The sequence below is a fragment of the Lissotriton vulgaris genome, chromosome 3_2, assembly GCF_964263255.1.
Source record: "Lissotriton vulgaris chromosome 3_2, aLisVul1.2, whole genome shotgun sequence".
Lineage (NCBI taxonomy): Eukaryota > Metazoa > Chordata > Amphibia > Caudata > Salamandridae > Lissotriton > Lissotriton vulgaris.
In genome coordinates, this window is record NC_141690.1 from 273,438,439 (window position 1) to 273,464,284 (window position 25,846).

Genomic DNA, 25,846 nt, shown 5'->3' on the forward strand with positions numbered 1-25,846 from the left:
TAGCGCTAACGGGACGCTCACCGGTACACGCACCGGGGCGCGCCGCAAGACTGCGCTTACCGGTGCGCTCACCGGTACGCGCACCGGGAGCGCTCGAGGGCAACAAAAAAAAACAAACAATATACATAAAAAAATAGTATTACCTAAATATACAATATAGGATTCATTATAAAAAATATTACATTTCATACCTATAGAAATTTGCTATTAAAAAACCTTTGAAATTCAATGAAAAAAACATAGGTTTGAGGCCCTATATATAGTTAGGAATTAGCATTTAAAAAACCTATGAAATTCACTGAAAAAACCATAGGTTTCACACCAGTTATAGTTAGGAATTAGCATTTAAAAAACCTATGAAATTCACTGAAAAAACCATAGGTTTCACACCAGTTATAGTTAGGATTTAGCATTTAAAAAACCTATTAAATTCACTGAAAAAAACATAGGTTTCACAGCCGTTATAGTTAGCTGGAAATTTTACTGACATAAAACCATTGAAATTCCCACGTTATAGTTAGTTGGACTCACTATAACTTGCGCCCCCGCAATGCACTGCTGATGACGTCACATATTACATCACTCATGACATGGTCAGTGACATCACTCATGACATCACTGATGACACCATCCTTGTGACAGAGTGACAGACCTCCTTTCAGTGTAATGTAACCCTTGAAACACATATTCAAAAAGAGAAACAAAAATTTCCAAAAAAATAGAGATACCCATACCAGTTACAACAACCAATTCAGTAATACCACAATCTATATACACATCCACTCATTCACCAACAATTCTATATAGTCACTCATACATATATTCACTAATCATATGTAGTGAAACACCTATACATCCTGTTACACACCGACAGTCATCCAAAAGTTCTATAGAAGTCTATAGAAGCCCAGTTTAGATGTGCAGGACATCTAACCTGGGCTTCTATAGGAATTCTATAACGCATATTAGCAAGCCCATTATCGCTGTTTTAGCGGCAGTTTCCTGCCGCTAAAACTGCGATAATTTTAACGAGGTTCCTTGCTAATATGCCCCTATGTCCTGTTGGCGCATATCAAGATGAGGTCGTTACAAGAGGAATTGCAGCTCCAATGGATGCAGTCAGAAAGGTCCTTCAAAGACTTTGGTACCCATTAGGATGTAGGGCGGATCGCCATCGCCATGCGGGCAGTGACGATCCACCCTACATCCTAGCCCGCCCGCCACCCATTTTCCCCCGGCCATATTAGTATGGTGGGGGGAGCGCGGCGGACGGGAAGAGTTTCATATGGTGGCGGTGTCTGCTAGACACCGCCATCCATATCAGGATGCAGGTGGGATGGAGCCTTTCCGTGGCGGCGTTGCCATCATGGAAAGGCATGCGGTTTTCAAGTTTGGGGGCCAGGATGTTGGGGGGGTGGGGAACACTACATGTGCATGCGCAACATGGCGACACCACACGGTGCCTGCTACATTGTGCACAACATGCATTTTGGGCATTGCGGCGGGCTGAAAGCATCGCCCGCCGCAATGTTAAAAATGCAAGATGTGCCCGCCAGTGTTGCGGGTGCATCCTTATGTCACCCAAGGGACTCCCGCACACATGGTGGGCGGTCCCTTTTACCGTCAGGATGGCGGGCGGACAGAGTCTGCCCGCCCTCCTAATGACCCACTTGATATTGATTACTTCTTGAATGGTACCCATGCTTGCATGGTGGTCTCATAAACCACATCTCTTTCAAGGCCTCATGTTCCTGCCACTAGTACCGGATTTCATCATCAACACAGATGCTTTCATGGGGGGCTGGAGAGACCATTTACAAGACCTTTAGATCAAAGGAAGGTAGTTGACACATCAAAGGTATCTCCACATTACAGCTTGGAGCTAAAGGTCATTTTTCTCTCCCAGCAGGCTTTCCTCCCAAGATTGCAAAATCCTTTGTGCTGGTCCATACCGACAATACGACCAGCATGTATTATATCAACAAACAGGGAGGAACTCGATCTCCATCACTATCTCAAGAAGCCCATGATATGTGGGGTTGGCTCACAGCCCACGGAAGATCCTTAAAGGCCGAGCATGTGTCTGGCTTTGACAACATGCTAGTGGAAGCCCTTAGCAGGACCAAGGACAGCTTCCATGAGTGGGACCTGGACCAACAGCAGTTGAACAAAATATTCTCATTGTGGGGGAAACCAGCGATGGACTTCTTCGTGACAGACAGCAATGACAAATGGCAGTTCTACGTCACTCGATTCGATCTTCCAGGGTCGTGGGAGAATGCCCTTTCGAAGCGCTGGTCCGGGATTTATGCGTACACTTTTTTCCCCTTCCTATCGATTCCCACGGTCCTCACTAAGATGAAGACGGAACGCTGCCGTCTCCTTCTGATCGTTCCTAAGGGACCCAGGCAGCACTGGTTTTCAGAGCTCATCCTCCTGTCAGAGTCCAAGCCCATTCATTTTCCACCAGTGCCATCTCTTCCAACATGGAGCCAAGGTCAGATATGCCACCCGGAGCCATCCTCTCTCCACTTGCATTCATGGCTCATGAATTCTATGAGTTTCGGAACTTTAATATCACTCAAGAATCCAGAGATATTCTTTATATGTCTAGAGCAGAAGGGACAACCAAAATGTACAAGTTAAAGTGGATAAGATTCCGTCACTTGTGTCGACAAAACAACTTACACCCATTCCACGCTTTTCTAGAACATAACTCACCTTATCTTCTTTCTCTGGATAAGCCAGGCCTGGTATATTCATCAGTCAAAGTCCACTTTGCTGCAATGTCAAGGGACAGACGCTCGGCACAGGCTGTATCCCTCTGTTCTATAAGGTTCATAAAACTATTTATGAAAGTGTTCTTAACAGCTTTTCCGCTGGAGCGAGCTCCTCTTCCGAATGGCATCTGAATGTGGTCCTCTTGCAACTGATGAAGCAGCCCTTTGAACCCGTTCATAAGGCTCTCGCAAAGTTTCTTACATTAAAGGATGCTTTTCTCCTCTCTCTCACATCTACCAGAAAGGTTAGTCAGATACACGCTGTTAGACCTGGTATCATTGGCGTGAGTCTCCCTTCCATTTTTCAATGATTACCTCCTCTGTTTTTTAACTGTTTTGCTGGTTAGATGCTATGGGCACTGTGCCACTGCTATTCAGTGCCACAGTGCAAGTGCTCCCTATGTTAAATTAGTGTACCAATTAGTGACGCCATGATTGGGTTATTTGATTTACTTGTCAGACCCTAGTACAGTGCACCGAGTGTGCGCCAGGCTTGTAAATTAAATGCTGCTGGTGGTCTTGAGGCACGTGTTGTGCCTCCCATAGAAGCAGCTTGTAAAGTGTGTCTCAGGCCTGCCATTGCAGGGCCTGTGTGCAGTCTGTGACTGCCATGTCGACTTGGCAAGTGCACTCACTTGCCAGTCCCTAAACCTTCCCTTTTCATCATATCAGACACCCCTATGGTAGGTCCACGGGCAGGGTGCATTGTAAGAATGGACATGCCCTGTTGTGTGTAGCATGTCCTAATAGTGAATTATAGCCATTTTCTTTTTTCACTATTGCAAGGCTACCTGTTCCCCATAGGCCTGAATGAGCAGTTTGATTATTACATCTTATAATCCTAACTGACTCAGGGAACATGGTAGACATTCGAGGTTAGTATGCCTGAACTCTGAATTATAAAATACATCTGTTAGTGGAGTTGGTTTTAACATTCTGTGTTTGAAAATACCACTTTTAGAAAGTAGGTATTTTCTTGCCTAACTATCCAAGCCTGCCTCTGCTAGGTTGTGTATTCCTTGTCTGGAGTTTGAGTGACAGGGGCTGGGGGATTCCAGGACACAGGGTGAGTCAGCACAGTGCTGAATACAGAGATCTGCATCAAGTTGGGTGGGAGGAGTTGCACCAGGGACCTGAATAGGGCTATGCCTTCCCTCCACAATGCTAGCTCCACCTCCTGTGGTGTGTCTGATGCCCGTGGCCTACACTGTGAAAGGAAAGAAGGAGTCTTGTCAACAAAGTGCTCCAGGACTGACCAGAACTGGTTTGGGCTAGGCAGCGGCCTCTCTGCCTTCAGAGAACAAATAGAATTGGAGTATAAATATCGGGACCCTGACCCCAAGACTTTAGATCACTTCTGGGAACAAGACAAATATTTTGTTAAGGAGAGGAACAAGGGATGCTGCAGGAGTTAGGACTGCCCCTCTGCCAGTGTGCTGTTTTCTGGGTTGGCCTGCAGTGGTCTCTTCATTACCAAGGAAAGTAGAAGGAACTTTTAAAGAACTTTCATCATCTTGCAGAATATTACTACAAGGGCTTCATTTGAGATTGTCTCCTGACTGAAGTCTCAGAGTTACCAGACGTCACCCCCTTCTGTTTGCCTGCATCTAGAACTTGCTGTTCTAGTGCTACAGAAGGAATCTGCAATACCGACGCCGGCGAGTGACGCTGTAATCTGCACCGAAGTTGTGAGCGCTGCTCCGACTTACAACGTAGACCAGACGCCGGGCGCCGAGCCACATCGACGCCAGCGAACGACATTGTAAGCCTGCCATAGCCATGAGCGCTGCTCCGACTTGCGATGCCGGCCCGACACTTGCTGCTGTGCCGCATTGACTCCGAAGCTGACATTATCGCGGAGCCGATCATCGATGTGTATGGTCAAGAATTCATCGACATCGTGACATCGTACGGAACCGTGATTTTGGCGCCACCGTGACGATACCTCCTCTCCGGTCAGGAACCAACGCCTCCCATGCCTGCGCAAGCATCCAGGACACCGACGCATCATCTCCCCCGAAGCAAGGAACCGACGCCGCAATGCGCCAACAACGCCACACCTCCCTAACGCTGTGAGCTGTCTTTGTTTTCGCTTTTCCAAGGCGCTGATCTTTCTGGGTCTGTTTTGACTTCGGGCTTGATGCCGTGCACCTTGTGGTCAGTGCCGTACTTTGGGATTTCCTTCACCTTGATGTTGTGATAACTCCCGTTGGGGTAATTTGTTGCTAAAGACTATTTTTAAGTAAATAACCTATTTTTGAACTATTCCTACCATCTTGAAGAATTCTTACTGATTACTGATTACAGTATTGTGTACTTTTGTAATTTATGATCTTGTGATAAGTCTATATAAGTCTATATAAGGAATACTTATTATTATAAAACCTGTGTGGTGTCCATCTGTAGTGTTTTCACTGTACTGCCTTATGTATCCACAAATGCTTAACTTGCCTCTGAGATAAGCCTGTCTGCTCGTGTCAAACTACCAAAGGGGTGAGCAGGGGTTATCCAGTAGTGTAATCCCCTTTCCCTGACTTAGAAGCAAGGGTCCCTATTAGGACAAAGGTGTATACCATTGCAACTAGAGACCCCCAGTTCTAACACACGCCTTTACTACTCAAGACCCATTTCTTCGTTTCACAGATAAATGTGTACTTCTCAGAACAAACCTGCAGTTCATCCTAAAGGTGCCTTCTCAATTTCACCTCAATGAGCCTGTCAAACTTTTTTCCCCAACCCTGCCACACCACTTAAGCAGGCTCTTCAAACTTTGGACATCAAGCGGTGTCTCAAATTTTACCTTCACTGAACTAAGCACATTTGCAAGACCTACCAGCTACTTGTAGCTTATGACCAAGGTCCTCAAGTCAGCGTACTGACAAAACCTAAGATTGCAAGACGGATTTCGGTGACAATTAAGTTTTGCTATTCGAATGCAGACAAACCCCTAAAAAGAAGAGCTAAAGTTAATTTGCCAAGAGCAGTGTCCACTTAGGCTGCTCTGTTTGCAGGCATTCCGCCGGAGAAAATATGTTGTGCTGCAACATGGACGAGCACTACTGCCTGGAATCGGCATACTGAAGCGACGTAGTCGTAGGCCAGGCGGTGTTAAGCCATTTATTCTAATAAGGTTAGCCTCGTTAAATAGAGGAGTTAGTTAATGTACAAGTCAAATATTCCAGACTATGGTATATTTATACTTCATTGTTCTATTTACATTCCTTATCTTAGCGCGTACCCCAGGGATCCTCCCTCAGCCCGACGCTGTTCAACATTTACATGGCCCCGCTCGCACACATAGCCCGACAGCACGACCTCAACATAATCTCCTATGTCATCGACACTCAGCTGATCCTCTCCCTCACCAAGGACCCCATCACCACCAAAGCCAACCTCCACGAAGGAATGAAGGCCGTCGCCGACTGGATGAAGACCAGCCGTCTGAAGCTGAACTCAAACAAGACGGAGGTCCTCATCCTCGGTTCCAACCCTTCAGCCTGGGACGACTCCTGGTGGCCGACGGCACTGGGGGCAGCCCTGACACCCACCGACCACTCACGCAACCTGGGAATCATCCTCGACTCAACGCTCTTAATGACCAAGCAAGTCAACGCAATCTCCTCCTCCTGCTTCAACACCCTCCACATGTTCTGCAAGATCTACAGATGGATCCCGACAGATACAAGAAAGACAGTCACCCAGGCCCTCGTCAGCAGCAGACTCGACTACGGAAACGCCCTCTATGCGAGGGCCCGACCAAGCTCATCAAATGACTACAACGCATCCAAAATGCCTCGGCACGACTGATCCTCGACATACCACCCCACGGCCACATCACCCCCCACCTGAGAAACCTGCACTGGCTCCCCGTCAACAAGAAGATATCCTTCAGGCTCCTCACCCACGCACACAAGGCACTCCACAAGACCGGCCCAGCCTACCTCAACAGACGGCTCTCCTTCTATATCCCCAACCGCCAGCTACGCTCTGCCGACCTCTCACTCGCCACCGTCCCGCGCATCCGAAGAACAACCACCAGTGGGGGATCCTTCTCCCACCTCGCTGTCAAGACATGGAACACCCTCCCACTGAGCCTACGACAGACCCAAGACCTGCTGATCTTCAGGATGATACTCAAGACCCGGCTGTTCGATCAGTAGTACCCCCCCCCCCCACACATAGATAGAGGAATATGTCTCTGAGGATTGTTTTTGTGAAGACAGGTGCCGCTTTCTGCACAAAAACAATTCTCAATGCAACACAGGTATTTCTGCCTTTTCCCTGTCACGCAGTGCAGCCCAGCATAGCACAGCAAGGTGATTTGCTGAGCTGCACGACAATGTCATAAATATGTTCCAAGACTCATGAAGCCACTCAGGACCATGCAAGTTGGCCTTGCGTGGCTTCATAAATCTCATTCCTGAGTTGCATCGCTCTTGCGCCACATTGCGGTGCGTAAGAGTGACACAACAGGGTTTGTAATTATGCCCCCATATACATACATACAGAATATACATGCATGCATACATACATGCATATATGCATACTTACAGACATACAAGCATACATCCATAAATATATACATACATGCACGCATACATGCATACATACACATATACCCACCTACATAGTGCCACATGGACCATTGGGATATTGTTGTCTTTTCTAAGGAGCCGATTACGATGGCGGATGGACTGGAGTCCGTCCGCCAGCCTGGTGGAGACCGGGACAGTCCGCAATACATGCGGCGGTCCTGCACATCAAATCAGAATGCAACCGCCACCATGGCGGTCGCATTTTGAATTTAACATTGCAGCGGGTGCTGACAACAGCATCCACTGCAAAGTTAAAATGGCATTTTATACATTGCACTGCACTGCGTGGCAGGCACAACACAGTGCCTGCCACTTGGTGCAGTGAAATGTAGGGGGGGTACCATAGATACCTCCCAGGGCACCCACATCTCCCCTCAACACAAGGGGGGCCCGCAACTGGCCCCCAAAACCAATCTCCAACAGCCTTTCAATGGCGGTTTACCCGCCACGGAAAGGCTGGCTGGAGACAGCATTGTGATCTGGCGGACGGTACCTGCTAGGCACTACCACCATTTCAGTGATGCAGACCGCTCCACCAGGCAATCACAACGATTGCCTATGGCGGTTCTGTGGCGGAGGGTCTTTGCGTCCGCCGCGGTCTGAATGCGATTCCCTCTGCCATCCTAATGTGGTGGGGGAAAATCGTGGTCCAGTTACGGAAGTAACGCCACTGCATGACTGGCTGTGACGGGCCTTCAGCTATCGTAATAGGCTCCTAAGTTAGCATGAGCTCGCTGCGGACAGGACATTGCTTTGCGCGTGTCACCACATGACTTTATTTTTGCAAATGTCTCTTTTGCCTTTTTCACATAAGATCATATCACTGTGTTCACACTCTGCGGGTTCCTAGTATTGGATCACTGACAGAATATCGATGTACAAAATAGAGAAGTAAAAAATATAGATGAATAAATATAGAATGCAAAAATATCGACTCACTATACTTAAAGAGCTAACTACAAAAATATAAAAAAATAATGATGTAGAAAATATAGTTGTACAAAATCGATTTTGATATATATATATAATATATATATTCCATAAGTGCACACATGGTATCAATCGTACAGGTTATCAGGACGGTTTTGGTAATAAAGAACACAAAATTACCCAAATCCTTACGTGCAAAACAGATTTTGCCGTATATGTCTTGGAATGCTCTTGCCTACTGCAATATGTGGGCAGTACCAAGCTCCCTGTACACAAACGTATACTCCAACATTTACGTGCTATTACAACACAGGATAATACATATCCTGTTGCACGTCATTTTAAAACCCATCACAATAGTGACAATAAAGACCTTAGATACTTTGTGGTGGACTCTGTTCTGGCAAGTAGGAGGGGCGGTAACAGAGAGGCGAAATTAAGAGGAAGACCTTTACACCTGTTTACATTAAGGGAACCGAGATCTGAACTATGTAGGGGTATTTGATAATATTGTGTTCTATGTTTTGTAACAGTTGTTTGTATATCAATAGTCTCAATGACAACTCGTTGTTTTATTTAACAGTGCCCTTTGTGTGCCTAAAAGATCTATTGGCTCTGGAAATAACCACAAACCTTTACTAGGAACAAATCCCCAATATATCAACAGCTAAACGCCATAACTCTGAAATGGAACACTGGAAAATTGGTTGAGGTCAACGTTCTGCAAACTTGGGCTTATTGGACTTGGAGATTACTATCTATAGGAATATTGAAATGTGTAGTCTGATGTCCTTTTAGGTTTTGTTCCCTTTCCTTAATTTTCAATCTGGATTCGCTTTTATCTTTAAACCTTCTTTATTAAGGGGATTTATAGGTATTCCTATTGGAGACTCTCACATGTATTTTACATTATGATCGAATCTAAGGGATAAATTAGCTCCAATAGGGTTGGACATTTTAGGTAGATTGATATTTAGATCATATCGATCTTAATTGGGAACTTCAGCACAGTCTAAAGTACTGGGGTTATCACTGTGGGATTACTATAAATGAAGTTAATAAATGTCTCCATGGTTGAAAATGATAAATTTAACTGGGCTCAGTTAAATAGTGTAAGGATCTATATCTGTAATATCATCAGCAGGAATGAACAAACAAAAAATAGAAAAAAATAAAAAAAACATTATTTTTTTGCACCAAGCACTTGTTATACTAGGTTTGGGCACAAACAGAATATGTCATGAGAAGTTAGTATTCTGTTAGGTTATCTGTGGTAAGGATATATAGCACATTTGGATAAATAAAAAAACAGCATAATGAACAGACCGGGGAAGGGCCGTTATTTATATCATGAATTGATGTATGGGATTATGTCTTATTCAAATTTGGTATAATGGATAATTCGAGATGGAATGATTTTACAAAAGTTATAGGGGTTATCTGACTTTCTCCAATTGTAAATATATGAATTATTTATAATACTGTGCTTTTATCAAAGGTATTGAACCATGATAAAGTCTCTTTATTTGCAATATATGACATTTTGTAAGGAATATTTAATCATGTTGAAATATTTTATAATATTAATTGTATATATATACAACAGTGATTAACTATATAGACATCGTAAATAGGTGTTACTAAATTGTATTTAGTCCAACGACTCATCTATGAAAACAGTTCCTCTCATTGTTTATAATAATTTTGCGATATTTTGCACAAAGTGTCCAGTTTTATATTTGATAAGCATTAATTATTGTTATGTTGGACCATTAGTATAATTTGATGAATTTTTGTCAAATATGCCCTTGTATTATACAGTTAATGTCCCACTTACAAGTCCGTTCTTTATGTCTATTTGAAGTTATCCAATCAAAATTGAGCACTTTCACTTTAAATAATTTACCCTCACTCACTATCGCTGTCATGTGAGCAAGGCACAGGGGTACCGAAACGTCATGGAACCGACAAGTGAATAAAGAAATGGAATACCATGAATTTTGGTCCGTGCTCTGTGTTTCTGCGCCAGCTGGGAGTGAGTGGTGACGCGCAGGAAACTTTGGTCGGTAATATAATATATATATATATATATTTGAATACGTAAATCGGCCATGCAGGGGGACACTCTTTTGAATATATATATATATTTCAAAAAACCTCTCCACACGAGAAAGAATGAGCCGCACACATCGCAGTGGCTTTTAAGATTTATTTTAAGCTCCAATAATTCTGATGCCAGTCAGTCAGTCAAGAAACTTTATTTCGATAAATTAATATCAAAAAAAGGATTCTGATGCATTTTGGCCAACCTTTGGCCTTCTTCCAAGAAGGAGCTTCAGACATCCGGGGGCCGTGCACGCAGAAACCAGGTGATTGCTCTTTTTATTCCACAGAGACTTCCCTCTAGTGGGCGCAGCGGTGGACTGCGGTATGAAGCATTCTGGTCCCTGTGGTCAGCTTCGCAATTCCTACCCTTCAGTGTTTGATGTCTGTTGCAATCCGCCGGTGTTGATATGCCGTGATCCTCTTCCACACCATTTTCGAGTATGCTGAGGGCCTAACCAGGGGTCGGTCCCTGGTGGCTGCCACTACCCATAATGCCTTCACCAGAAAAACACACAGTGGTCCCTTCGCGGGTAATTGTGGCGAGCTTATTCAGGTGGTGCGTTGCTCCGCGGCTGGACCATTTGCATTGTATTTCAAAAAACCTCTCCACACGGGAAAGAATGAACCGCACACATTGCGGTGGCTTTTAAGAATAATTTTAAGCAGTTCAAGCTCCAATAATCTTGATGCAGTTCAGCCAACCTTTTGCCTTCTTCAAAGGAGGAGCTTCAGACATATAATAAAATATTAAATATTAAATATGTTAAATAATAAAATAAACATACAAAAATAACGCACATACATAATAATATATATTTACTTTCAAACAAATAATAAACTATTCATTTTTATTTATTTTATCATTTTTTAATTATATAACAATTTACAAATGTATATATATATGTACCAATGACAAAAATCTAATAAAAAAACATTCTATTATAAATTAAAACATTAAACTATTTTAAAAATCTTCAAACTTACATTTTCCACTCCAGTCAGTGCAATAGCAGGGAAAGTGTTGGACAGCGGAGGGGTAAATATTACTATTCCCACTCCAGTGAGTGCAACAGTGGGGGAAAGTGTTGGATAGTGGCGGGATAAAAGGTAATATTCCCACTCCGATCAGTGCAACAGTAGGGAAAGTGTTCAATAGTGAAGGGGTAAAAATTACTATTCCCACATCAATGAGTGCAACAGTAGGGAAAGTGTTGGATAGAAGTGGGTTAAAAATTACTATTCCTACTCCAGTGATTGCAACTGTAGGGAAAGTGTTGGATTCCGGAGGGGAAACAATTAATATTCTCACTCCAGTCAGTTCAAAATTAAAAACAAACAAAATATTAACAACACAAAAATATTTGAAAAAGAAAGAAAAATTAAAAAATGTATGGTAAAAATTAAAATACAAATATATTTAATGAGGTTAGAAAAAATATTATAATGAATAAAACATGACAAATACCTATAAAAATTATATTAGAAAAATAGAAAATAATCCCCAAACAAATAAATATTTTTAATTAGAAATTATTTAGAAACAAAAACATTAATTATTACATAAATGTACCTTTTTTTTATTTCCTACGATGTAACACCACACACTTCACAACCCACATCTTTATATTTTTTTTAAATGTACTTTCTAACTAACATAATTAATTACCAATTAAAGAAATATTATTAATAGAAAACAAATTACAATTCATAAAAATTAATTGACTTCACATTTTACCACTATAATCCCCAAACCCACAGCTAACAGCTAAAATTAATTACACAATTTCAACTTATTTCAATTAATAAACTAATAGTATTTACCAACTAATTATGAAGTAAGTAAAATGAATTTTCTCCCCACACTGTACCCCTATAAAAGAAAACTCACACACAAAAAAATATAAACAAATACCCTTATTAAATATCAATTAATTAATTATTATTAATGATCAACTAATTATCAATTAATTACAATTCACAATTTCCATATTTAATGTTCAATTAATTAATTAATATTAATTAACTAAATGTAAATTAAACATAAATTACTTCCCACCCTCTACCCCTATAAACCCCACAACCCACACCTAAAACTATTTACACAACTTCCATAATTACTTTTTATTCAATTAATATAAATGAACAATTAATTATTAATTAATCACAAATTACTTCCCACCCTTTACCTCTATAAACCCTCCAATCTGCACCTAAAACAAATTACACAATTAACATACTTAATTACCAATTAATTAATAAATTTTTATTCATTCAATCATAGCATTTTTAAAGCGCATTACCTACCCGTGAGGGTCTCAAGGCGCTGGGGGAGGGGGGGGGGTGCTACTGTTTGAAGAGCCAGACTTCCCACACTTAATACTATGGAATCTCGATGAAATAAATATTGATAAATAAAATATAATCATGAATTTATAATGAATAAATTACTTCCCACCCTATTCGACTGTAAACCCACAACCCACCACGGAACTGAAAAACGCAAAATTTACTTAAAATAAAATTGATGACTACTAGAAATGTAACAGATATATTAAAAACATAAACAATACTTATACAAAAACATACATCACATACATTTAAAATATAAACTGAAATGCAAAACACTAATTAATCGATATTTTAAAAAACTATACTTTTGAAAACTATATTAATGACTTCTTTATTTTTTTAAACAATATTTCTTACCTTTAATTTGATATTCTTGACCACAACATTCTTGCTGTCTATATTTCTGTGTCACGATATCTCCAACTCGATATTTGCGTAAGTCGACATTTCCAACTCAATATTCTGTCTGGGATTTAGTCTGCACATTGTGAGCAAAGTCGAATAACAATGCCCCTTGTTATTCTGTTTTGGCCAGGCCTTAGCACCTAGACAAAACATACTGATGCAGCTGTGGTTTGGGACAGCGTACTTTGGTCTTATTGGAATACTCGAATAGGTAACACACACTTGGAGAGGGACCTTTCCAGGGAGAAGAGTGAGACAGTACCTATCATGTAGATCTATCATCAATAGCCTAAGGTATGGGGTCTTCAGATAAAGCCCAGAGATCTTCTAATCTATAATTATTAGAGCTTCTAAGCAAGGGAAGGGAGGTTAGGATATATCGTCTTTTCATAATGATATCCACTTTCAGGATTTACGGACTAAATGCTATGCTGACCATATTTGTATTATGCATTTTTCTGCTTGTTGTGGCACATATACTGCATACTACAGCAAGTTAGTTAAAATAAATATTTTAAACTTGTTTGTATCTCTGTCAGATCTTATTGTAGACAAGTACAAGTGTGTGAGCAAAAGGATGTGTCTTGCAACCGCGATTTCTGAGAGAGTCGGGAGTGTTGTGTTCTTAGCTAGTCGTTCCTGGTCTCATGGGTACTAAGGTGGTAGGATGACCTAGTCCCTATGCACTATGTCCCCATAATTCTGTGCATAGTTCTGTGTTTGTGAAGAATCCCTGCAACAATAGGTGAACATGTGTTCCGAAAACGCTCCTTCGTAACTGGAACATATGTGAGGTTGGACAGCTCTTTGTATTTACCATCAGTACAAATGAAAGCATTTGGACTTGTTACCAATACAGTTTCACAGCTGAATGGCCATTATACACCATCGACATATGTATATACATACATGCATGCATATTTATACACATACATGCATGCTAGCATAAATACATGTATAATATACATATATGCATACATTTATAAATACATGCATAATATACTGTAACGGGGTGGGAGCGGCAACCCCTATTGACTGGTGGAAAGCTGATTGTACTTCCCCTCCTTCCCTTCAGTCTGACTGGGACACCCGTCCCCTACTCTCGGACAACGGAGACGAATTGAGGGAAGGCCCCTTTAACTGGGATCTCAGCAGTGACGTGGCCACGCCCCCGCATGACGTAGGAGGACTAAGACTGGACAAAGGCCCGGAAGCCCTCTACTGGGGGTGTGTCGACACCCGGGAGGAAGGAAGTCAGGACGAGGAGGATCGGCGCAAAGAAGACGGCGTGCGAGGAGAGGACGGAGGAGAAAGAGTGGAAGACGGCGGTGGAGAGCCAGGAGGCCAACGACCCGGTGAACTGCCGTGCCACACTCCCGAGGGAGGAGTGTGGCTTTCTCAGGTACGGCGGCGTTGGGCAGCTTGGGTCAGGAGTAAAGGGGCCCGTGTATAATAGTGTACATATCCCACTCGTTTTTCCATTCCCGCTTACCACATTCCACCCTACCCTCCTATCCTTCCCTTCTGAACCTCACTCACCCCTAGAGCACTGAGCACCGACAATAGTTGTACAGCACAGGTGTACCCTCACTATCACTTGGTCCCCGTGGTGCAACCGGTATCAGACCATTATTCTGACGGTATCCCTCTCTGTTGGTTTTCTCTTTGCGGAGCTGACCAGGCACAAGCGTCCCTCGACGTGAAGAGAACGGCAGCGTCATCCCCAGCCAGAATGGACGCCATTACGGACCGGGCGGAATTTGCAAGAGAACGCTTGACATTGCGAACCAGAAAAACCTTTATTCTAATAAAACCCTCTTTACGCAGAACTAGTGTTCAGCCTGTTCTTGATCCGCCCATAGAAAGTATTGAGCCCACTCCCACACCCACGCTACATATACATATATGCATACATACATAAATACCTGTACACATGCATATTTACATCAATACATACTTATATGAATATATACATAATTGGATGCCTGCATACGTACATGCATACTTACATTCAGGAATACATGCAAAGATACATAGTTGCATATATACATGCATACACACATACCTGTGTACATACCTGCATAAATACTTACATATGTAAACAGGCCTTCCTAAGACACACCTACGAAGCTGGTCCACACCTGAGATCAGACAGCTCTTTGCATGTATAAACAGTACAGTTAACTTCATACACACTCGTTACTGTCACAGGTCCACAGCTGAATGGTCATTATGTACCATATACAAACATACATGCATACATACATAATTGCATACATGCATATATACATATATGTATGTATACATATATATATACATACATGCACACATACATACATACATTCATACATATCAACAAGCAAACATAAATTACAGCATACATGCATATATACATATATATATATACATACATGCACACATACATACTAGCATACATACATACAATCAAGCGAACCCACATGCATACATATATGCATACACACATACATACATACATATGTAAACAGGCCTTCTTAAGAAGAGGCATCTTTGAAGCTGGTGCACACAGGAAGAGTGTTTCTCATCACTATAGATAAAACCACATACACTTCTTACCATACCAGGTTCACAGCTGAATGGTTATTACATGCATGCATACATACATGACTACTTGGGGGAATGATAACTTCTAACCTCATTACAATTTTCTGCTGCAGATCCTAACCATATCCTGCATAAGTATTTGGAGCTCATTTGGCATATTTATGAACTAATCTTGCAGTGTGGTCCCCTTGCTGCGCAGCATGATAGGGAAAGGGCAGGAATGTGACGTATTTAACATAATATAGCGATTTGCTGTCTTTTCCCAGCGCAGGAGCACAATGTGCTGCCTAGCACCAACACAGGCGTCCTTGTACGATGGTGCAAGGTGGCCTGCGTTGCAAGCAGGGTTTTTTGGTGCAGAAAGGACATCTTCCTGTACAAAAAAAAATGATGGACGGCATTTTCCTCATTCTATGTGCACTGCAGATTGAAGCATACATAGAAAGAGGAACTTACAAGAAGAAATACATGGGCCGATTCCGATGGCGGTAAATCCGCTGTGAAGCCCTCCGGCCCGGCGGTCGCGGATTTACCACCATCACCCTTAAAATTCCCACCGTCAAATTAGGATGGCGGTGGGAAGGGAAAAGGTACCTCGGCGGACGGAAAGACCGTCCGCCGTGGTCCCGCAATGCGGGCCTTTTCCGCCCGCCTTGTGGGACCAGGTACAAGGGGTCTATGGAGGCGGTGCCATGCAGGCACTGCCGTAGGCATTATAATGCCTGTCTTTTGCAGTGGCGTTGCCACCGGAAAAAGACAGGCGGAGAATGCCTTTGGGGGTGGGGGGTGCACATGGGGGTACCTATGGAACCCCCTCATTTCCATGTTGTAGGTGGCAGGCACCACATGGTGCCTGCCATGTAGCGCACGGCAATGCCATGCACAGTCCATTTACACTGCGAGTGGGTCTGCAGCCAGCAGATCCACCCACAAAAAAAAAGGTGGAGAATGTATTTGGAAATGTGACAAAAAGGTCAACACGATATTTTCCAGATGTGAAAAATACCCATCAGTCATTGACTGATACCGCCCTTATCATCATTTGGGACCCTTCACACCGGGAAGGGTACTGCAAACACTTGTATGTTTAGTAAGAATGTGGGTGCCCCCATGGGCTATTAGAATGTTGGCATATGGTGATAACTGTGAAGCAGTGCGTGAGTATAAGTGAGGGTGAAAAAGAGTGTGCAATAAGACTAAAATTGGAGAGATAAGAGGAAAAAAGATTGAATAAATACCTCTCAGCTTCCAAATAAATAAAATCAGTGCAATGATATAGTAATTTCAACAAATAGCTACTATGTATAACGATAGGTCAACATGTTTCAGCAGTCTACTGGACCCAAGTAGGTGTCCGCTGCTTTCGTCAGGACCAGAAGTCACTACTGCTTAGAAGAGTAAGTGAGTAAACAAATATATATAAAAAGATATCACCTGGGTATCCTAGGTGTGGTCATTCTCCTAGCTATTTGGTAGGAGAGAAAAGCTCCACCTCACCTGGCTGCGGCACAGGTAAACAGAGCACCGCTCTGACCGTCGGTACTCCGGGCGTCACTCTGGGCCGTCTCTGACCCATCAGTCATCGACCGGTATCGGTCGAATACTGATGGGTATTTTTCACATCTGGAAAATATCCTGTTGACCTTTTTGTCACATTTCCAAATACATTCTCCACCTTTTCTCTCCTTGTGTCAGATGCATAGTTAGTCGACAGATTGTTTTTGACCACAGTTAAGTCTGGGAATGTGCCAAAATCTGCGGGTGGATGCGTGGAAACAGCTGTGCTCCACCATGGAACACCTTCCTGGGATTTGCACTCTGTTGCGTTTCTCCAGATTTATCAAGCCTTGCTGAGCCATGCAAGGGGACCCTGCGTGGCTTGATGAATCAACTTAAGAGTTGTGTCGCTCTTGCGCCCTGTTGCGTGTCGCAGGGGCAATGCCTCTCTTTTATAAATATGCCCCATGTTTCCAGTATTGATCTATCGCAGCTCTGCACGCTCACATAAACAACACCTCAAACATGTGTGTGAGTTGCTGTCTCTAAACAAGGAAGTATATTCCTCCTCTACAATGTAGGACACATCTCTGTGCATCCTCTTAACTTTTTTGTTTTCTGTTGAGAGAGAAAAATATGCCTTTTCTCTAGTAAGTTGATCCGTTTCAGGAGAACCAAGGGGTAAGGCATGGGTTTAACCTGCCACCTACTGTTGCGAGTATACTGTGCTGACTTGTTATCCTTCTGAGAGCGCATATCAGGTGCAAATAACTCTCTTTCTGTTGCTTTTCAGGTGTGACCTTGTTCACTGTGGACAGTCAGGGCGTCATCAGGGCGGGCCAGCCCCCACCTGCTTACAACTATGACTTCATGTCCAGAGCTCGGTTTCTGGGGATGCTGAGCGGTGTAAGCCATGTGCTCTTCAGCCCACGCGGTCGTCTGTATGTCGTGAAGGGCTATGAGCTATATAGCGGTCCCATGCCTTCAAACCCATCCAGGAACTGGTTCCAAGGTCCTGGAAGGCGCATAGGGAAAGGAGGCTGGGCAGGATTCAAGCGCTTTTTCTTCCACCCCAATGGAGATCTTTATGCCGTCACTAATGATGGTGAGCTCTACGCAGGCCCCCCGCCGACCAATGAATATCAGAATTGGTTGGGCACACGAGGTATCAAAGTTGGTGGTGGCGGATGGGGTCAATTTTCCGCCCTCTTCTTTGACCCCCGGGGGATCCTGTACGCAGTGACTGGGGGTAAGCTTTTAAAGGGAAGACCTCCACTGAGTATAGCTGACAACTGGATTGGAAGAAGCCAGACCATCGGAGGAGGTGGATGGAGCGATTTAACCCACTTCATGTCTTTTACTCCTGACGGCAACCTTTGGTGTGTCTCCAAGTCAGACGGGAAGATCTACAGGGCCCCTCCTCCAACCAGCGTGAACGACAACTGGATTGGAAGAGCCCAAAATCTGGGTCACAGTTACTTCTTTACATTCATGGCCTTCACAACACAGTGAAGAGAAGAAGAGCCCAACACCCTTATCTACGTAAGTATGACGTCATGTCCTCACCCATGTCTAACACACTTTCCACAATAGCTCTTAGTTAAACTTTGCCTTTGAGTTTTTAAGTCAACATTCCTACAGGGAGTTTTCAAAATGCCACAGTCTTTTTTTGATTTCAGAAATAAAACACCAAAATAGGTTTACTTTTGAAACACTTGTCAATAATGTCCTGGATGTGTTGGGGTTTCCTGCAGGGGTCCTGTTTGCTACCACTAAGGCTTGCATGATGGACATATAAGGCACAATCATGGGTGGAAGAACCTCCCTAAGTTTGGAGGAGCCAGTCTTCTAGGAGCTAAAAAAACTAGCGCAAGATTTCCAACTACGGAGCCAGTAACGGCTGCGCTGCCAGAAACTGATCAGCCTTCTAGGTGAAAAACCATGAGTGGGGCTTTCCGTTAGCACCCCAGCTCAAATAAAGCCCTTTGTTTTGAGTGGAAACACCCAACCCTGTATGTTAAAATATCAAGTTTAAATACTCTCCATTACCATTGCTGCGGTCAACAAAACACTGAGGGGCATTTTTAACAAATAATCACTCAGCGCAGCGCAGCGAGTCACCCTCTCATCTAGAAATATTAGGGATTATTTACAAGCCCCTTGCACCACCGGTGCGTCACTTTTTATATAGGAAAAAATGGCGCACAGGCGGCGCAACTGACTTGTAAATAAGCCCCAATAGCTTCTTTCTCCCCACTCTCTGCAGAGCTGCTGCTCAGCTTCATCACTTCTATTCAATTGGGTTCTCCTTTGGACCCATGTCCTCTACAAATACAGCTGGGGCCAGATGTGCGATGCATTTTACTAGTCACAAACTGCCCATCCGGCCGTTTGCGACTGGTAAAATGCACTTTCCTATGTACCAACCTTATTTAGTGAGTTGATAACGAATTACCCACTCGCAAAATAGAGTTTGCGAGACGCTATTTGGATGGGGCATGTAAAGGGTGTTCCTTCCTAGTAGAGAGTTGCACTGGTATATATGAATGTTTTGCGGTCGACAATGCGGTCAGAAAACATTTGCAGATTACCAGTAATTTTAAATTGGTGTTATTCATACGCAAAAGGGAAGAGGTCCCCAAGGAAAACCTTCCCCTTTGTGAATGGGTGAGAATCACAAACGGTATCCGAGACACTGTTGTACATCAGGTTTTGCAACTCGCAAATTGTGAGTCACTAAAAATCGCAATTTGCGAATCGCAGAAAACCTGATGGTCGTACATGTGACCCCTGGTTCCTAAAACTATATCGGTGCATCTGGCCGATATCTTTAATGGAATATTCAGCTCTGGCTACTTTCCAACGGCGTGGAAAAAGCTTCAATCGTGCTTCTAGTAAAAAAGTCCAACCCTACCCTTACGGACTCTAGCAACCATCTGCCCATATCACGCCTGCCTTTCCCTTCCAGGATAGTACAAAAGCCATGCATCAGCAGCTGGCCTCTTTCATAAACAACAATAACTTTCTCGACCAAACTCAGTTTGGGTTTAGGAGCGAGCAAAGCACCAAAATGGCCCTGAGTGTGGCATCTGAGGACATTAGATCTACTCTAGACAAAGATCAATTCATCGCAGATGGAACCAGCACTATCTGAATGGCCAAAGGGCTGCCCCTGCCAGGCAGAAGTCACTGCTTCCGTCAAGGGCAGGCGATTATACACACTGCACAACACATGCTCGCCCTTGAGTAGCTTGGCACTGAGCAGTCAGGGGTCCTTCAGAAGCAATGTGTAAAGCAAGAGCACAGCTCGCGCACACAATAAATGTTTTGCACAGCACAAAAAAGAGACTTCATACTTGACGTCGAGAAATGCTGTTTATATTCAACACACAAATTAAACAATGCAACATGAATATCATGGGATCTGGGGCATAACTCACACATGGCAATATCACTAGCAGCACCAGGCCTAGTTCCGGTTGAACAGATCTCGATAGTGTGCACACATGAGAAAAGTCCTATTCTAGTTCCCAACTGCACCCGTATGCGATGCGACACGTTGTCAGCCCCTGGACCACCCTCACAATCCTAATAATGTAATTTCACACAGCTATAGGGTCAACCATTGGCTATAACGATATCAGTAATATGTACATACACAGAATTATAACACTTTTAGCAGAAATGCCAGACGCAGCCACGCAGGGAAACCCAATGTTGAGAGGTAAAGTGTTTTTGGCACGAGAACCATGCACAAATATACACCGCCGACTTGTGTTATGAAAGGGGGTGGTGATAGACGGAGCATCTGAATCAATCAAACACTCACACCCAGTCAAAAGATCTGGGTTTAATCCATCACCGTTCTTTAGCCCACTCTGCCACCCCAGTTCAGATATGGCTATATGCAAATCAGTCTGACCCAGTGCCTCATGGGAACAGTCCAGCCCGAACTGCCAAGCCATGTCTTCCCTGGACCGGAAACAAGCTTCCGAGGACCACTTTTTGGCATTTCAGCCGTCTTCAGCCCGGCTTGCTTGAATCCAGTGGCAAAGTGAGCAAGGGACTCACGTCTGAGCATACCCTGCCACACTTATGGCGGCCAAAAGCGGTACAAAAGGGGGTGGTGATGGACGGAGCATCTGAATCAATCAAACACTCACACCCAGTCAAAAGATCTGGGTTTAATCCATCACCGTTCTTTAGCCCACTCTGCCACCCCAGTTCAGATATGGCTATATGCAAATCAGTCTGACCCAGTGCCTCATGGAACAGTCCAGCCCGAACTGCCAAGCCATGTCTTCCCTGGACCGGAAACAAGCTTCCAAGGACCGGTTTCTGGCATTCCAGCCGTCTTCAGCCCGGCTTGCTTGAATCCAGTGGCAAAGTGAGCAAGGGACTCACGTCTGAGCATACCCTGCCACACTTATAGCGGCCAAAAGCGTCCATCATCCTCTTTTGTATCGCTTTGTTCGCCCTAAGTGTGGCAGGGTATGCTCAGACGTGAGTCCCTTGTTCACTTGGCCACTGGATTCAAGATAGCCTGGCTAATGAGGATTATGAATCCGAAACCGGTCCCAGGATGCTTGTTTCCGGTCCAGGGAAGACATGGCTTGGCAGTTCGGGCTGGACTGTTCCCATAAGGCACAGGGTCAGACTGATTTGCATATAGCCATGTCTGAACTGGGGTGGCTGAGTGAACTAAAGAATGGTGATGGATTAAACCCAGATCAGTTGACTGGGGGTGAGTGTTTGATTTGTTCAAACGCTCCGTCCATCATCCTCTTTTGTATCGATTTGTTCGTCCTAAGTGTGGCAGGGTATGCTCAGACGCGAGTCCCTTGTTCACTTGGCCACTGGATTCAAGATAGCTTGGCTGATGAGGATTATGAATCCAAAACCGGTCCCAGGATGCTTGTTTCCGGTCCAGGGAAGACATGGCTTGGCAGTTCGGGCTGGACTGTTCCCATAAGGCACAGGGTCAGACTGATTTGCATATAGCCATGTCTGAACTGGGGTGGCTGAGTGAACTAAAGAATGGTGATGGATTAAACCCAGATCAGTTGACTGGGGGTGAGTGTTTGATTTGTTCAAACGCTCCGTCCATCATCCTCTTTTGTATCGACTTGTGTTATGAAGCACAGGCAGTTCACAGATGGTCACTCCCACACACTGACACTCACTTTGCACCGCTACGCATGCAACAGGTACCAGCCTGGTCCGTTTGGGCACTTTCATTCACATATGCACCTGACACCCTAATGCGGTGCCACCAATACCAAGCGAGTAAATAGATAGTACTCTGCAAACCCTGTTGCTCCAAGTCTCCTCCCCCCCCCTCCAGTTCACCCTCAATGTCCCCAACACCCCGGATGGAAGTTCACCAGCCCCTCCCTCGAGACACAAGGCAACTCCCAGCTGAGGTCAACCCTCGTCTGTGTCTCCGGAAAGCAGGTGGGGATAGACAGTAAGCATAAACAAGAGGCAGATGCAAACAATGGGGGTCTTTGCACCACTCAGGCAGTTCATCAACATGTTGGGAAGCAGAAACAGGCTAAGAGCAAAAGTCAGTTACACACGGGGGTCCAGCAGGTCATACTGGTACAAGCCCGGTGCTATGAAGCCTAGAGGGGGTCATGCAGTCTTTTGACCTGCTCCCAAACCTTCTTGGAAGTGTCCCTTTGCTTAGTAAATTCCCTTCTCTCCTACCCTGTGCCATGAAGTCTTCAAAAGGGCCAGATGGGGAGAGGGCTGTTGGGCCACCGTGATGGGGCCAGTGCGGGAGCAAGCAGTGAATGAGGAACAACACACAGGGTAGCCACGGGGCTTGAGGAGGCTTCCCTGTGTGTCAGTTACAAGTTGATTCGGGCTATGCCCTGGCAATCTGTACACAGGGTCTGGCACATGCAGAGATGAGTCACACCAGAGACTTCAGGTTACACAAAATAGAGTTGCAATTCGGTCCCTTCCTGGAAATGAAGCCCTACGTCTGGCGCACCTTGATGTCGGTTGCACTAGGTGATTCCAGTCACAGACACAGGTGCAAGTTCAGCAAAGCCTCACAAGGTAGAATGAGACTGTGCAATGGGTGCGTTTGCCACCTACGAGGATCGCACCATGTGAATCAGACACCTCATGCAGTGAGTATGTAGATGGTGATGTGCTCGAGAGAAATGCAGCACAGTCGACGGAGTGGGCCACTTTGGCTCCCACAACCACTGAATCCGCTGACAAACAACAAGACACTGATGCCTGCCGAGGTCCCTGCAGGACAGGAACCACTTTTCTGCAAATGTGAGCAACTTCTTGAATTCAGAACTCAGCACTCTGGACTTTTAGCAGGCGATGTGGGCACTTAGAGGGCACCGCTCTCAAGATGTCACCAGTAGATAGTGTGGGCCTCTCATAGGACATCTTTGATATCCCTGAGACCTCCAAGAGAACAGGACACCCGCCAACTGGTCCTTGGGAGCCCACTTCAGGGTGCCACATGTCTGCAGGTTTGTTGTCCCAGGTCAGCCACTTTTCAGAAAGGCACGCAGTTCTTTCCACGGGCAGTTATCCTCCATATGCACAACGGAGTCCTCTGGCAATGTGCACCAGGCAGACCATGTTCTCCGGTCTTACGTCTCCACAAGCAGATCTCCCCTCTTTGTGGGGTGGCACTGAGTAGTTATACCCTAATGGGCCCTTGAAGTTGGAGGGAGGTTCGAAGAGTATTTCTTTGACCCACAGACGTGTTCCCTAAGTTTACGTCCTGCTTGCCATGAGGCAGCAGAATGCAGATCTCTATCTTTATGGGGCCGCCCTCTGGCCCCAGAGGCCAGGTGTCACAATCGTTGCCCCAATTTATTCCCCCAGACCCACAAATGGCAGAGGTTGGCTATCTCAATCGCCTGCCCAATGGTTTATGACTGTCGCTGGGGAATGCCCAGATGTGTTACCCCAGCCTTCAGTGTTGACCAGCGCCAAGCACCATAGCACACAAAGATTTTGATGCATGAAATGTCCACTTTCCATAAGTGGCCTTCACACGTGAGATGTCAAGCCCACCATTACCATTGGAAAGGGATTGTCCCCTTTCTAGTGGAGGCCAAAAGCCTCCGCCGGATGGATCATGTGTGCTATGTGCCAGCCAGAGTATGCGCGCATGGGCGCTCTCACAGACCTGCGCGGCAGGTCAGACACATGTTTAACTGCGCAGTCCATGCAAGTGCGCAAACAGCCCTTCAATAGCAGGTCGGACACATAGGTAAACCACCCCAGTGATGTAAGTGCACACCCAGGCCACAAATGGCAGGCCTGACCTATGTTTACAAACATCATGTCCGCACTACTAGTGCACACTCTTTCACACTGCAGTACAGTGGGAAAGGACCCAGAACCCTAGGGCTCCACCTGATAGCCAGCAAAACAAAAGGAAAAAGCAAAATGTTTAGAGAAACGATACCTGATAAGTATCAGGTCCAACAGTCGCTCTGGAGGAATTTGTGTCCGATCCTTTTTTCCTTCCTTGTTGGAGTGCCACTGGGGTTTTTCCCTGAGTCTCACTGTTTTTAACTTATATGTCACTCATTTGGCCAGGCTTCTAAAATCTTTTGGTTTTCCAATGCTATCGTATTCTGATAACACTCAAATTGCAAACTCAGTGTCCAGTGATCCCGATCATACCGCACCCAGATTTCAAGACCGCATGCTGCACAAAGGCAACTGTATGAACAGTGTTGGACCTGATACTCATCATTTAGTGTTTCCCTAAACCTTTTGCTTTTTCCGCCTGTGTTTTGCTGATTCTTTTGTGTGGCCTCTGGGCACTTTCCCATTGTAAAGACAGTATGCAAGTCTACGTGCGATTCCTACTCCTGTTGGGAAGTGGCACTGACTCGATGTTCTGAAACATGGTTTGGTCTGCCATCGCAGACCAGTGTGTGTGCACTGGCACCTATGGTGATTGAACTCATGAGCAGCCTGCCATTGCAGGCCGCTGTATGTGTGCACCCGCACCTACGATGCCCGTGATTGCATCTGCAGCATGCCATCAGAGGACTGTGCATGTGCACAGACTCCCGTATTAGTAAGCATATGTGCAGTCTCCTGCTGCAGCCTCAGGTGGGCGCACTTGCACCCCTGGTGCTTGGGGCTATGTGTTCAACCTGCCCTCGCAGGTCTGTGTGCACACTAGCACACGTGCACCCAGGTAGTGAGGAATACCTATGTGTGTTTTCACAAAGCCTGGGCGGTGAACTCCGCTTCGCGAGTTTGAGGAGTGTTACGCACTCTGGGTTACGCGGAGGTCAGAGCAGAGTTTTTTCCTCGATCGCTCTCTTGCGTTGCACATGGTGCCATTCGCAATGATTTCCCAGCACGGGACAAACACCCAGCACTGAAAATCACCGTGAACGGCATGAATCTAACGCTGGGTGGAACTCCAAGTAGTGCGGTGGAGTTTTTTGTCACTTTGCGGAACTTCGCTGAGCGGAACCCTATGAACTACGCACAGGCTTAGTTTTCACTACCAGTGAGGCTTGCTATTCCCATAGGTTAACATGGGAAAGTGGTTGACATTATCTCGGCTGCAATAGTGGATTGCAGTGGAGCAGC

General features: G+C 44.8%; 1 protein-coding gene across 1 annotated transcript in view; it reads left to right on the forward strand.

Annotated features, from left to right (window-relative positions):
• The window catches only part of LOC147725675 (uncharacterized), a 112,445-nt gene that overhangs the window by 68,706 nt on the left and 17,893 nt on the right, over positions 1–25,846 (forward strand). Inside the window, exon 3 of the mRNA XM_086964570.1 lies at positions 18,039–18,787. Within this exon, the coding sequence (XP_086820696.1) occupies positions 18,039–18,757 (719 nt within the window). The 3' untranslated portion in view covers positions 18,758–18,787. The remainder of the gene's footprint in view (positions 1–18,038; positions 18,788–25,846) is intronic.